This window comes from Cupressus sempervirens, chromosome 3 (genome assembly GCF_028749045.1).
Source record: "Cupressus sempervirens isolate cs-2001-9-10 chromosome 3, ASM2874904v1, whole genome shotgun sequence".
Taxonomy (NCBI): Eukaryota; Viridiplantae; Streptophyta; class Pinopsida; order Cupressales; family Cupressaceae; genus Cupressus; species Cupressus sempervirens.
Window position 1 is genome coordinate 987962857 of NC_143120.1, and position 16274 is coordinate 987979130.

At 37.5% G+C, this 16274-nt stretch overlaps 1 protein-coding gene across 3 annotated transcripts in view; it reads left to right on the forward strand.

Annotated features, from left to right (window-relative positions):
- The window catches only part of LOC149570069 (uncharacterized), a 54306-nt gene extending 38351 nt beyond the window's left edge, over positions 1-15955 (forward strand). For all 3 annotated transcript variants that reach the window (XM_089822712.1, XM_089822711.1, XM_089822713.1), the window contains exons 4-7: positions 11878-14089; positions 14210-14335; positions 14456-14527; positions 15532-15955. In XM_089822712.1, the coding sequence (XP_089678838.1) occupies positions 11878-14089; positions 14210-14312 (2315 nt within the window). In that variant the 3' untranslated portion in view covers positions 14313-14335; positions 14456-14527; positions 15532-15955. The remainder of the gene's footprint in view (positions 1-11877; positions 14090-14209; positions 14336-14455; positions 14528-15531) is intronic.
- Positions 15956-16274: the final 319 nt, after the last annotated feature.

Sequence of the window (16274 nt, forward strand, 5' to 3'; positions counted from 1 at the left end):
TCTTTGTAATACAGTGTATAAAATCATCACAAAGATAGCTGCAAATAGGTTGAAAGTTTTATTAGCTTCCATTATCTCTCTGAAACAAAGTGGTTTTACACCCAACCGGAGTATAGTTGATGTTATCATAGTGGCTCATAAGGTGATACATTTAGCTAGTAAGAGCAAGGAGTGGAGAACGATGCTCAAATTAGATATCCGCAAAGCATATGATAGAGTGGACGAGGTGTTTTTTGTTGGAAGTGTTGGAGGATATTTGGTTTCGGGGAAAGATGGCTGAAATGGATCAAAAGCATGATCTCGAACTTCAGAGCATCCGTTTTAGTCAATGGCAGTATAAAAGTTTCTTCAGCACTAGTCAGGGAATCAGACAGGGTGACCCAATTTCGCCTTTTTTGTTAATTATCCTGGCAGAGGTTTTGGGCAAATTAATTTCAAAGAAGAGAATTGTTGGATCTTGGAAAGGCATTCAAATTGCGAATGGGATCACAACTACTACCCACTCCCAATTTGCGGATGACACATGTTTCTTTGGTGTGGCCTCGATGGCGGAGGCAAATGTAATGAAATTGTTTTTGAATGATTATAGCTTTTCCTTGGGACAATCAATTAACTGGGATAAATCAGAAATATTCTTTTTCAACACAGAATCAGGGTCGCAAAGGATTATAGCTAGATTCTTTGGGGTGAGAATTGGGAGACTCCCAAGTAGATTCCTTGGCACTCCTCTGTTTGGAGGAATATGCAAGGGTCCAATTTGGAAAGACTTAATGGATGATTGCAAAAAAAAATGGATAGCTAGAAAGGACAGTGGCTTACGTTGGTAGGGAGGATAACAATGCTTTGGTCTGTCATATCGGCAATGCCAATCTATTCCATGGCATGTTTCAGAATTCCTAAGAAAGAAGTTCTGTTGATACAGTGTTGTATGCGGAAGTTGTTGTGGAATGGTTCGTAGGAGGGAGATGAAATACCTCTGATGGCATGGTCATAGGTATGCCGATCGAAAGGTGGAGGAGGGGTGGGGGTGAGGGATTGGATGCTCTTTAATAAGGCTCTATGGGCCACATTAGTTAGGCAGACGTTTAGTGTTGGTAATCAGCGTTGGATGAAGATATTAAGAGTAAAATATCTGGATAATATGGAGGCTGATCACATTTTGACTATTGCAGACCCTTCGCGTGGCTCGGCAGTTTGGAATTTCCTATTGAGCTATAGGGAGCTAATCACAAATCATTTGATATGGAAGATTGGGAATGGAGAAAAGGCAGATTTCTGGCATGATTCATGGGACAAAGGTTAGAAGGTGGAAAGCTTCGGGGTTTCTCAGAACTTGATTGAAACGATGCAATAACAATGGGGCACCCAAGTTAAATAATATATTGATGAGCAACTCGTCGTTAACGGTTGCCCAAGGAAATGGGAAGACCAATCTTCCCTTGCCCTCAGCAATGAGGATAAGGAACAGATGAAATAGATCCTTCTAGAATGGGATTTGGTTGCTTCAAATAGTGAAGACCAGCTTATTTGGTATGGGTCCAACAGTGGACAATATTCAGTCAAGATTGGATATCAGCTTTTGGAAGGGAATCATAATAAAGTGGTTTGGGAGCGGAACCTATGTTGGGATAAAGAGTGTCTACCAAAGGACATGGCTAGCAGGTAATGGCAAAATCCTAACAGGAGAAAGACTTAAGAGAATGGGTTTTTAGGGGCCTTTTTAGATGCCCTCTATGCAAGGATGTAGAAGAAACAATTGACCACCTCTTGTTCCATTGTAGTTTCTCCCAAGAGGCATGGGTGATGGTCAGATCAAAACTGGGATGTGCAAGCCCATTAATGGAAACTTTGAAAGGATGGCTAGAAGCTTGGCTGGAAAAGAAGAAAGGTCATGTCTTTGAGCAGCATGGAGCGTAATACCGTCAACAATACTCTAGGAGTTGTGGAAGGAAAGGAATAGGAGAATATTTCAAGATAAGGAAGATCATGAAAGCCTCTTTGGACAGAGGTTAGAGAGAGCCATAGTAGAAGTTATTTCATCTGGAACCTCATGTTCAAGCTCACAAAATCCATCATTTATGAGATTAGATGCTCGATTGCAAGCTAAGTTTCCAACTATTAAGTTTTGGTTTGTTAATGGGCCTTCAAGGGTTAATCCTCGACAAAGGAAAGAAATGTGTTGTTGGCAACCACCAGAGCAAGGATGGATAAAAATCAATTTTGATGGGGTTGCTTGAGGAAACTCGGGTATTTCAGGGTGTGGATGTATAACAAGAGATCATGAAGCTAACTCAGTAGCCTTTGTGGCCAAAAGACTAAAGGGATGAAACCAATAATGTGACATAATGTGAAGCAGCCAAAGAGGCTCTAGTGTTAGGAGTTAAATTGGGTATCAGACGAGTGCATCTAGAAGGAGATTCAGAGAGTATTATAATGGGATCAAGAAAGGCAAATTGGAGTCTTGGCATCTTGACAAGCACATTAGCCAGATAAAGAGCCTGTTGAAGGAGCTCGAGGACTTCAGGTCATCCCATGTCTACAAGGAGGCAAATAAGGTGGTAGATAAGTTGGCCAACTTGGGAGCGAATGTTCATTTTGGGAACCAGAATGACATTTTCGAAGACTTTAGGCTTCTTAATTTAGATTAAGGATGTGTTTTAAGTGGCATTATGATCGCTCGCCTCCCCCTTGAAGGAGTAACTTCCAATTATTTATTTTAACACCTGGTATCAAGGACACTCATGAGGAAGTAATCCCCTGTGCGTGACAAAGGATCCACTCTCATTAAATTCTCGAAGTGTGGGCTTCCAAATCTTTTGAGGTAGAGTTTTTAAGTAGGGCGAGGCCTTTTTTTCTGCAGGGAAATTGGCAGAGTTTTCAGAGATGGAGGCCAACTTCGCTTTGGAATCAAACAATCAGACACAGGCATATGAAGGAAAGATCACAATGAGGCGCTTGAAGAATTTGTTTCTGTTCGATGAACAAGAATTTATGAGTGACATCATGGAGATTTTCAGCCCGAAATATTTGGACACCTACTAGAGGAGGAGGTCCAACTTGGATATAGTGTCCCTCTTTGTGGCCTTGGCACTTTTAGTTGGAGAGATAAAAGAGGAAGTACATAGGGTCATTGCTGTGTGTCTGGACCTGCAATCGCTGTTGAGAGTAGACGAGGTTATTGATAGCGCCGTGTTGGGTGTAGAGCTAGAAATGGGGTAGGAACCGTGGAGGCTGATTGGGGGTGGAGATTTGTCACTGCAACCTTTGGTTGTTTGGTCTTTTGCAACTCCCCAAGGGGTACATCTGCCAAAAGCGGCCGAAGGATGGAGGAAGGTGGTTAATTTTCTCTAGGAAAAGATCTGGGTGTTGGATGATGGGAAGAAGGGTTTTATGAAGATGACACCAAGAAAAAGTGTGAGACCACCTAGAGAATCGTAGAGATACTAGTTGGTAGGAAAGGAAGAGATGTTGTTGGGCAGTCCATGAGAGCAGGAATGCGGGTTGATGTGTCTCTTGTAGGGGAGGCGAGCACGAGTGGAACTAGCCGGAAGTGGCGATTAGTGGAGGATGATCATACCATCCCAAATTTCACAAAGGAGGACGTTGCAACTTGGTTTAAGAATTGAGTGGCCTGTTTCTTTTTTGGATGACTGGTAACTTCTCTAGAATATGCGACTATTTTATGTAATAGGATGAGATATGCATGTAGGTGTTAATGCCTTGTTTAGTATGTATTAACTTTATGTTAAGGAGGGAGGGTAGTCAGGAGGACTTTTTAAATGTCCACTTAACACTATGGCACACTATTGTAAAGCTTCATCTTTTTATAATTAATACAAAAAATGTTACTTATCAAATTTTATTTTTAGATATGTACAATGTAGATATGCCTAAATATATAGGTGTGCATGATAACTAGGAGATATGCAAGATATAACTATTTGTACCAGATATGGCAGAGTTCACTGCCAAGTACAAAATTATATAAGAAGTCTAATTGCCAATGTTAGTGCAGCTTTCATACTACTAATGAGAATAGTACACATGAATGGCAAAATATATCTTTATTGATTGTACCAAAGAGTTTACATTACCAATACCAATGATCACCAGTATTACCATATCCCTTCCCATTCCCTATGATCCTTACATATAGCGCTCATATTGGTTGTGAGAACCAACTCTCGTGACTCTTGGTACATGACTTTTCCTAACAACTAGTTAAAGTATTTTATTTTACATAATTGCCATCTAAATTATCCCCCATGAAAAAAGAAGTTGTTTTCCAGATGATTGAATAAAAAATACACTTATGAAGAAGGGTAAGATGGCGTCCTTGGAGTGATGGACGCTTGCAACCGTGCCAATTGCTGTTTGAGAAGCTTCACATCGTGTTCCGCTGCCATTTGTGTAGTGCGTGTGCCTTGTAGAAGCCACAATGCATCCATTCTATTTTTTTCCACTGTCGTCAATTGTTCTGCATGCGTAGTTGTCTCCTGTGTGAGCTTAGATTCCAATTTCTCCACTTGCTCCCCCAAGATAATTCGGCCACCCTCTATCTTTTCCAATTGCCAATTATCTTTTTGGAGCTCCATAAAGGTAGACTGAAAAATTCCCTCCATCTCAAATAGAACCATCAATGAAGGGTCGCGTGCTTGTATAACTTTGGATGCTATTCCAACCGTCGTCGTAGTATAGCGGTGAGTATTCCTACCTGTCACGTGGGTGACCCAAGATCGTTCCCGAACAATGATGCTAGAAATGTTTCGGCCAGATATGGTCGAGTCCATTGCCAAGTACAAAAATTATACAAGAAGCCTAATTAATAATGTTAATGCAGCTTTCATACTACCAATGAGAACAATACACATGAATAGAAAAAATATATCTTAATTGATTGTACCAAAGAATTTACATTACCAATACCAATGATCACCAGTATCTCCATATCCCTTTCCATTCCCTATGATCCTTACATACAATGCTTGGATTGGTTGTGAGAACCAACCATTTTGGTACATGATGTTTCTTTGCAACTAGTTAAAGTATTTTTTTACGTAATTACCATCTGCAATAACCTATCAATCACACAAAGTGGAATCACATACCCCCAAAGGTGGATCATCTTCCATCGTACAACAAAATATGTACAACATGTTGGAAGTTTTAATTGGAAGTAAGATACTGAGAGGGGGGAGGGGATGAATCAAGATCTATAAAACTTTTCACATTTTGAAACAAATAGTAAATCAAGTGCATTACCCATTAATCCATCTCATATCTAGATCATCAACTAGACAACCATAAATTGTTATGCTGAAATAGATCTAAGAATGCATCACATTCATAAACATGAAAGTAAATGTAAACACATAACACACAAGATTTGGTTACTCAAAAACCCTCCAAGGTGAAGGTAAAACTGGGGTGGGGATAACACCCACAAATCTTCACTACTGTAGCAATAAAGTGTGCCTATTAAGTCTACAATGTTTGATCACTTCTGATGATCTCCCCTGTAAGGGGTTTGGCCTACACGACTTATTTAGTCTACCTTGATTAAATGATTTAAACTTACATCTAAGTAAGCACTTTGTTAGGAATTTTGAGTAGGCCTGTTAAAACCACTCTGTTAAGGGATTTACCCTGATACACTCGTTAGAATGTTTCGATACTTGATCCTTCAGTTAGCACTCTATTGCTAGGTTATGGATCTTCTCTTTCCAATTCTGATTTAATCTCCTTATTAGATGTTCTCTGTTCTGCTCTTTCACTGCTAGGGTTGCTCAGTCTTATCTCTCTGCTTCTAACACACAAACATAGCCTTCCTTCACTATCACTTCGTCTTAGCTCACATCCTTCTTACATTCTATTTGATTTAGGGTTTGAGTCCCTCTTTAAATAACCAATTGATGAACCTTTTAGATCAAGATCAACGATCTAGATTCATCCCTTTTGTCTTTTAGTCCTTCCATTTTTCTGATTGGTTGATCACTTCACATAGGGATCAATGATCTCTTACAAAACATGGAATTACTTCCTTAGCTATCTTTACAATCCATAAATTAAGTGTAGAAGTTGGCCCAAAATGGTTTATATAAGTATTTGTGCCATCATAGACACATGTCAAAACTGGTTTACTCGGCACTTGAATGTCCTTGACGCTCGGTCCATGCTGTCCCTCGGCATTTGAATGCTTGACACATATCGTGTCACTCGGCATAAATTACCTCTTCTTCACTTGGCGTCAACTGACTTTTGACACACTCAGTATATACTGCCACTCGGTCCAAGCTGGAATGCTCGGCAATCGAAGACTTGCTCGGCTTGTACTTGAATATAAACAAGTCTATCATGTATTGCTCGGCCCTTATTAGATGGCTCGGTCGCAGTGATGACCGACCAACTCTGCATAAGAAATGACTAAGTGTTTAACACTAATAGGCAACATGGCTTAGAGATCAACACAACGATGAAATGATGACAAAGTGATAGGAGCACTAAAGGTGAATCTCACACATAAAGAGGTATGAGATGACAACTAACTCCACCTCAAGTGGATTTTCTCTAGCACCATGTGTTAAAATGAAATGCAAACTCCTATGTGTCTACATGACAACTAATACACAAATGCATTATCCTAAGTAAACTTAAGTAAAGTGTAATTAGTAAATATTTAATTACACCAACAAGCAAGTATTTGAGGCTATTATGATCCATTTTGATAGTGATTCTCCCTCCAATCAAGTATTGCCTGAATTTAGCCAAAGCATGCATTTTGACTAACATCTCCTTTTCATAGATTGAATAACTCTTCTCACTTCCTCTCTAACTACCTATTCTCAAATGCAATATGGTGCTTGTTTTGCATTATGGCAGCTACAATACTTTTTCTTTGTAATACCTTGGAAATGTTCTCATCAAATGCTTGAAGTGCTCAAACATTGTTCTTTTGTTTAAGACTAAGAAAAGGCTTCCTTTTTTTGTTAAATCTGTAATTGGGGCAGCCAACTGAGAAAATCCTTCGAGAAACCACCTATATCAAGGAAACCCATCAATTGTGAAAGATTTGTAGATGGAGGCCAATCAAGAATGACTTTGATTTCTCAAGATCAACTTCAATTCCCTTGTAGCTGACTATGTGTCCAATATATAATGATTCCATAATACCAAATTCACACTGGTACTCCTTTGCAAACAAAGACTCACCCTCATGGGTACCTCTAAATTGTCCAAATGCCTCAATTGCTCTTCCCATGACTTGTTGAAAATGAGAAAACCATCAAAGAAGATCAAAATAAATTTACACAATTTGTAGTGGCCCTTGTACAGTAATTTTAAGTTTGCCTTATTAGTTATTTCTGAATGATTAATATTGCAATGAACCAATTATTCCTAAAAAATTGTATTGATTTGTTCAAATGGATATATGTAAATAATAAATATCTATATTTGTTATACAACAGGTTAGTAAGAGAATGAGGAATTCAATTTATAATATTGCCAAATATTCATACAACAACAAGGATCAAGTTTAATATAGATTCTGAAATTCTGTTTCAAACAAGAAGTCTGCTATGTTATATATGTATATATGCAATCACTGTTTCAGATTGATATCCTTTTGATCATGTGAGTATCCAGATGTAATAGATACTTTTTTGATCTTATCGTGCTTTACACTCCTGCATCAGTTTCAAGACACATTGTCTGAATCGTAATAATACTTGTGTGTATTTAGTCTTTTAATAGGTTGGTTGAATGCCACCCTTACTGGACTAGTCGTAGGCTCTTAAATAACACTTGCGATCTGAATTTAGATATCAATTCACAATTTTTTTGTTGATCTCTTGCTGAGCCATGATTCCTTTGTAGTATCTATCGATTGGATATGATGTGAGGAGTTGTGTCTCACATTTGGTTGAGTCTCTTGCAAACAACTTCATTAGTTATGCCCCTACACTGAATCAGACCTCTTTCGTAACTGATGGTTTAACTAATCCTTAATCAGACTGATATTCTCCTTGGACAATGGTAACTATTCTTTGGGCAGTGATAGTCCCTTAATTACCTCTCCCTTCTTGGCCAACAATACTACTAATTAATTACTATATGTAATGTCTATGGGTTCTATGCTTTTGGACAAAGATATTCTCCTCGGGCATCTTGTTTTGATGATTGTATGGGATAATTTCAGTCTCCCCTCCTTGGAATCACTTGCCTATAAGCAACCTTAGATTGGGATGTTGGAGTAGTTGTTCATTTTCCCATTTGTGTCTGCCATGGGTAGATCCTTCCATTTAATGAGGTATTTTTCGGTGCTTCTCGCCCTCAATTTTTTCTCCTTTATGTCTGTAAAGGGAGCAAAACCAACTCACCTTCTTCATCAAGGGTGGAAGATTTGTGGAGGCATTGACTCGTTGTCCTAGAGATTTCTTGAGGCATGACACATGGATTACATTATGTATTTTTTGCTATTTTCCGATAGTTCTAGTTCACTCTCTGTTAGTTCCAATTCATAGGCCACTTCTATTCACTTGATCACCTTACAAGGTTTGTAGAATTGGGGCTTCAACTTTTCTACACCACTCTTGAGGAATGATTGTTGATATGTTTGTAGATGAAGATAAACCAAATCTCCAATCTAAAAACTTTGCTCCATCCAGTGCTTATTCGTGTAGCTCTTTTGCTGATTTTTGGAGTGTTATAAGTTATTCTTAAGGGCTTTAAGAATATCTTGATATTCTTGTATTCATTCTTTGGCCTTAGGTGCCTTGCTTTCTCTAAATGCCATTTCTAAGAATGATGATTTGTCATATCTATATATTACTTTGAAAGATTTCATTCTAATTGATACGTGGTTAGTAGTATTATAGTAATAGTTTCCTAGATGAAGCCTTTTGATCCAAGTCTTTTGCTGGCTTGCCACATTGTTATGCTGATGCGAGTAGCTTTCAACACATTTATTTACAATCTTAGTTTGCTTTTCTATTTGTGGGTGGTAACCAAAACTTAGTTTATCTCTGTGCCTAATAGTTTGATTAATTCAGTCCAAAGGATACCAGGGAATCTTCCATCACGATCACTTGCTATATTTTTTCAGCAATCCATGGAGCCTGAATATTTCTTTGAAGACCAATTTCTGCAACTCATGGTACTTTGTATTTTGACGGGATAACAAAAAAGTGTGCATACTTGGTTACCCAATTGACAACCACAAAAAATACAATCATTTCCTCGGACCTCAGGAAGTCCAGTGATAACATCCTTTGAGATGCTCTCCCATTTTTGATCCAGGATGGAAAGGGGTTGTAATAAGTTTGCATGTTCTGATTTATTTTGTTGACAACTGGTTCATTCTCTTACAAAGCAAAGAACATCATTATTGGGTCCCTTCCAAGGGAATCTTTCTCTAGCTTGTTCGTAGGTTTTAGAGTATCCCGAGTGTCCTACCTATGGTTATGTATGGACAGGTCTCAAGATCTTCTTCTTCAATTTTGATTCAGGCACTAGTTAGATTCTATCTTTGTAATAAATAATGTCATCCACTGCTTCGTATTGGTCATCTTGAATTTGTCTATCCATTAATTCCCATGCGAAGATGTTCTTTTAATATTCTACTAGAAGTTGTGCTTTCCAATTGGTTGAGATCTTTGACAATGAGCAAACAACTAGTTTTTCAGGATAGGGCATTGACAATCACATTCCTTTTACATATTCAATATCAAAATCATATGCTTGAATGTTACAAACTCTTTTTTGTTGATTTTCATTAATATCTTTTTGCTCAAGAAGTATTTCAAACTATTATGATCTATTATCACCACAAACTTTCCACCAGCTAGATATTGTCGAAACTTGGTCAATGCATACATTATGGCAAGCATTTCCTTGTCATATGCAGAGTAAAATTTATAATGCTCAAACAACGCATATTGATGTGTACTATGAGTTTTCTAGAGATATGATTGAAGACAAGAGGATGTTGAGTAGGGTGATATCTTGGAGAATGTTGTCGAATGATGAAGTCAAATAGTAGTGAGAAGCTTTTATTGATGCAAGAAATCAATGGTCATATTTATCTTTAGCAGCTGAACTTATTTGATTACATAATAAAAGGAAAGAGCAAGGGAAGGGGAAATGCAAGGGCAAGGCCCACTCAAGGAAGGTTGAGGCTTTGGATTTTGTTAAGGAGTGGGCTACTTTTGCAATGATGAAAGAAAAGGTCGGTGCTGACTATGATTTCATCCCATTGATTATCATATTGGCATTGTGTGGTCTTATATGCAAGTAATTCAACAAGTGGGATATTTATCGGATGTATTGTATATTTTGCATGCTTTAACATCCCTTATAGATTGTACACCTTGTGGTTGTTTTTCTTTCAGCCTGTGGTTTTATACCCATTGTATTGTAGTGCCACTTAGTTTTTCGTGAACTAATTTGGTTTTAAATTCTTGCACATGGTTTAGAGTTGACCAAAAGCGTGAACTATCAATTTGTATTGTGAACAGTTGATTTAACACGGGGAGTGCAATACTTAAGGTTTTATTGAAAAATTGTAATGACAAATTGCCACAACCAAAGTGCATTATGTTCAGAAATATTTCCACTTATTGTGCTTAGACAATGCATGGTGACATGCGGTATAATGCTGTTAGAGACAGTTGATGACAAGATGCTGTTGAGAAGGGTTATATTTTGGAGAATGTTGTTCACCTGCTGATGAAGTTATTAGTGATAGGTTTTGTTGGTGCAAGAAATCAATGGTCATAGTCATCCCCAGCAGCAGAAATAATCTATTTGCTGTCTTATATTCAAATAACTCGACAAGCAGGAGATTTATTGAATGTCACCTCTTAAATATTGTACACCTTGCCACAAAGGAAAGTTCTTTTAATCCTTATGGGTGGTTTTGTTTCAGGACGTGGTTTTAGACCATTTCTATTAGTTTTCCTAGATATTCTTACACATGCTTTAGAGTTAAGCATAAAGTAAGAAATTTTCCAGTTGTATTGTGAATAGTTTAGTTAGAATACAATTAGTGCTATGTTTGCTAGGATTCTCTCATAAGTTTTTGTAGAATAAAAGTTCTTGCTATATTGTATGTGTGCCATTATTTCTTTCTAGTGCAGTTAAAATTTGTTGGTCTTGCTTTATTGTTGTGTGGGTTTATTGATGCTTTTCTTTTCAAATATGTGCTCAATCTACATAGAAAGAGTGGCAGTGTCCTGTTTTGGTTGAAGGACATGCCAAAAAAATGATCAAATGATTATTTGGAGCATGCTATACATTTTGATCTAATAAAGGAAGGATGCTTAATCTATTGTGTCTTGACAGTGGAAAACATTGATTTAGCAGGAATGAGATTTCAAGTTAATAAATTAATGATTATCTTTCAATATTTTAAAATATGCAAAGATTTGCAGAATGCATGTGGTGAAAGGTAATGAGTACTTGCATGGAGAGTCTCTTATTTGGGGTTGAAGCATGTTTCACCAAGTCTTTCAAAGTTCCTATAATTTGTTGATAATGTAACCTCAGAGATTTGAAGTTATAACAATCCTTTATAAAGTATAAAACTGATTCAAATTATGGATAGATGATAAATTCAAAGATGCTTCCTTTGAAGGGGGTTAGGAAACCAAGGAAGAGAGCTGACAAGTGCACTGCTTCTACCTAGCAATGGCCGCCTTTGGGATTTTACAAATTGGATACCAATGAAGAGTTATGTGGGACGGTCTACCCTGCTGATCAGATGATGAAATATATGGCTGATTGGTTTTTGCTTGATATTCTCTATCTGTTTTACTTTATTATAAATGCTAAGTGTATTCCCACACGTACCACTTTTTTACCATGGTGTTTCTGTTGCAGATATGCAAGAAAAACCAAGAGCAGAAAATTATCTCCCAAGAAGGGCAGAGTATGATGAGAATGCAGGACCTGTTGGTATCCCAGGGATTAATCACGCGACTAAGGAGGAGATGGATTCTGTTGGGAAACCTACTGCAGTAGACAAAATAGCTTTAGCAACTGATATCCTAAATGACAAAGTTGACCTTGATACTATTTCAAAGTTGGCACCAAACATGACAAATATGTCAATTAGTGAAGTGGATTCAATTACTTGCAGCAAAGCTAGTGCCAATTACCAATCAGCAGTGCCTCTAAACCCTGAAAATGGTCGCAAGGTTCCTTCTCTCTCTAGTCCAACTCAGGAATGTTCTCCAAGAATTAGCCATCAGTTATCTGTAGAAGAAACTATAACTCCAAACAGTAGCACTCATATAGCATCTAGATCAGGCATTTCTCTGTGTCTTGTAGAGGATGACGAGCATGAATTACGGGATATTAGTATTGATGTTGAAATCCCTTCAGAGGATAAAGTTATGATATCTTTGGATCGTAACATTTATTATGAGAAACTGACACCTCTCATGCCTCCTGCAACAAAAAAACCTTGTTGCAGTATTGGCCTTAGAAACAAACAATGTAAGCCAGAAGATCGAACTTCATCAGGTGATGATTGGAGTAGGTTTACCCAGGGTGAACTGCCATGTTCTCAACTAAATAAACGAAATGAAGATGAAAATGGCATGTTAAATGAAGCAGGTAACTCCCTAAAAGTAGACGAGACTTTTCCAATTTCCTTAAAAGAAATTGATGAGGGCAATGAAAATGAAGGTGTCCATCCCTTCAATGAATGCGGGAGTGGAAATACCACTTTAGAGAAGAAAGAAAACATCTTAGGATGTCTAGCAAAATATGGCGATAGGTATGATGAACAGTGGTATAATTTGGTTGATTATTCAGATGGAAGTCATGATAAGGGTATCACTTCCAATGTCAATTGTATAGATGATAGCTTTAAAGCAGAACAAAAAGAGAAGGATATTGGTTATTCATATCAAGAAAATGCAGAGCATTATTTATCAAATAAGTTCCGAACAAGGACAAATCCATTTGCAGACTCAGAAGAGGATGCACAGTTTATTTCAGAATCGGTTTCTGCATCAGTGGGAATGCATTCAGATTTAAGTGGGATTTTTGAAGCAAAAGGAAAAATAACAGAGAGGGGCTATATATCTCATGAAGATGCAGAGCTTTATCTATCAAATAATTTTCATATGAGGACAAACCCTTTTGCACTCACAGAAGAGGAGGCCCAGTTTATGCAAGAGTCATTTGCATCATTGGAAAATCATTCAGTATCAAATGCTCAGTTTATACCAGGGCCCCATTCTACGTCTCTGGCAAGTCATACAGCAGTGAGTGCAGATAAAAGCTCTGAACCAAAAGGAAAAATGAGTAAGGATATGGGTCATTTATCACAAGTAAATTCAGAAGTTTGTTTATCAGAAAAGTTCCAATCGAGGACAAATCCTTTTTCAATCTCAGAAGAGGAGGCTCAGTTTATGCCAGTGTCATTTGAATCATTGGAAGGTCATTCAGTATCAAATGCAAGTCTGTTGACAGGTCATGTTGTCTCTGAGCATTTATCAGATGTTAGTTCTTCAAAAAGTGAAGGATCAATGCTGAAGGCCTTCGACAATTTTCAAATTGACCCTGCCATTGTTCAGAAAGTTCTCTCCGAGAAGCTGCCAGGGAGTGAGGCAGATTCTAAAAAGTCAGCCAAAGAACCATGTTCACAAAAAAGTGATAACTCAACTAATCCATATACTGCAGAGAATTTTGTCGAGACTCATACCTCCACAGCTGCCATTGTGGATAATGAAGAAACAAGGAGTATGGAGAACCAGGAACAAAAAGCTCTTGGATGTTCTGCATTTACAGGGAGCCCAGCCGGGCAGGTATGCTCCTTAGAAATGGATTTGAATGTTCCAAGACAAAGTATAAGTGGAGTGAGTTGTGATGTATCTAACAAAGTTAATGTAAATGATAATGCATCTGAAATGTCTGTTTGCACTCACTTGGGACCAATTTCTATATCTGGGCCATCACATTCTGGACAAATTCCTCTATCTGGACGTTTATCATATTCTTCTGGTCCAATTCCATACTCTGGGAGCCTCTCCACCCGTTCTGACAGTAGCACAGCTAGCACCCGCTCATTTGCTTTCCCCATGTATGTGATTTTCCAAACTCCTAATTTGTTTTTAAGTATTGTTGTCATTGACAAAAATGAACAGAATAGGAGATGTCAAAGTTAAATCTTGATTATAGCCTTTCTCAAACTGCTCTACAGATTACCAAATGAATGGAATAGTAGCCCGGTAAAGATGAAACAAGCAGACTCCAGATACTTAAAGAAGAAGGGACGGTGCTGTTTTTGTTGTTTCTGCTTCTGAGCTCAATTCTCTTGTGATTCAAGGTTTGTATGAGATTTGTGTAGTTCATGCTGGAATTATCTCCAGGATTCTGTGAATGATTTTATATTATTGCCACTGGTATTTGGTACAATTTTTTTTCTTATGCTGATTTCTTGCTGTAGCTTGTGGAGGTTTCATTGATATGGCATGCATCTGCTGTGAACACCTTTAAGGGAATGCTATCTCTAATCTGGGTAAATCAATCATTTCCATTGCACGTTATTCCATTACATTTCTTCATGTCTTTTGTAGGGGATAGGCAAAGTTAGGAAACATATATCTCATTTCTGGAAAAATAACTACTTGGTATTAATAGGGATGCTTCATTTCATTTAACTTATTTTCTTGTCTGGCCATAACATTACGATGGCAATAAGTTTTGAATCATTTGTGTTTCTTCATTTTCTCTCCCAATAACCATTTTTAGAAACAATTTCTATATTATTTGTTTGTGAGTCGTCATTGTTTGGATTCCTGGAATAATGCAAGTTGTTTGTTTTGGGGATTATATCATCGTCATTGAATTGCATCATTATTTTTGTAAACTTTAAATAAAGTTTGTTGGTTGCATGGCAAACTTCAGATTTGTTAGTTTAGTACTTATGACATCCCACAGGATCAAATGAAACTTTGCCTCCTGTAGTATTGTTTTTTTAGTGGATGAGGCCTCTTTTTTCATAGCTAGTGCCAGTATTATAGCTTTCGTGTTTCATATGTGACAATAGGCCCCTGTAATCTAATTACATGAGCACTCCATCATGTCCCATATGCAGTAATCTTTCTCTCCTTTTCTGTAATCTAGTCACCTGAGCAGATCATGCTAGTCTTACATCAGGACATCCTACAGTATGAAATGAGACATTATATTTGTGTAATAGCTCTTAATATGGATGAGGCTCTATTGTCATCACTAGCATCTTGAGTATAACTTTTATGTCTCAGGTGCCAGTCTATTTCTGTAAGTTCATTACATGAGCCGACCTTGCTATTTTTAAATGTCTCTCTTAGTGATATAATATGCACTCAAATGTTTCCATTGCTACCATAGCAAAAATTATACTGGAATTTTCTGCAACTGCTATCTGTGTCCGTCTATAAAATATTTTGGAATATATGAGATCTCTTTGTTGATTTTATTTGTTTTTCCGTTAATAAAGGCCATCAATTGTGTAACACTAGCCAATGAACCTTGAGACAGGTTGCCAGCGTGGTCTTGTTTGCTACTGATGGTGGGCACTGGAGATTGGCCAATTTGATGTTTGTATCATACGATTTTGAAGCTGAGCAGGCAGAATTTCAGAACAGTGTACTCTATTGTATTGGTCTTTTGAGAACATCCATATTTTTTGGTATTTTTGTAAGCATTGAGTCCAAGGGGCCTTGGGTTATGGGCTCTCCTGTGCATTTATGATAGGAACAACACAGCTGTATAGTTTTAATTTTTTGGGTAGATACACGAGTCATCAAGTCATTGGATTAAAATTTGTGTATTCTTTGTGTACATGGTATTGATAAAATAAATCTCTTAGACCAGGCCTTGTTTATACGATGTTGCATCCTTTATAGGATGGAATTCCTATATCATTGAATCAAAGAAAAGATTGTTTATAATTTTATCAAAATCAAGTGAAAGCAAGCTAGTAGCAGCACACCAAGGTGCTAGTGGATGGCCAATAGGTACAAGTATTTAGAGCTCATTTTAAGATGTCTTCAAATACCTTGGAAATATTTATTATAGTGTGTAACATTTTTATTAATTAGATAATTAGATTTTAGGGGGATTTTTTTTTTTTTGGTCGGTAAGAGGCCGAGGCCAAGATTAATTGTTCTGATTTGTTGTGATTGATTATTATTATTATTTATTAAGCTTGAGTAGACTCAAACCCAAGACCTCCCAGATAGGAGGCTCACAATTTACCACTGTGTTGTATGCTCTTGCCT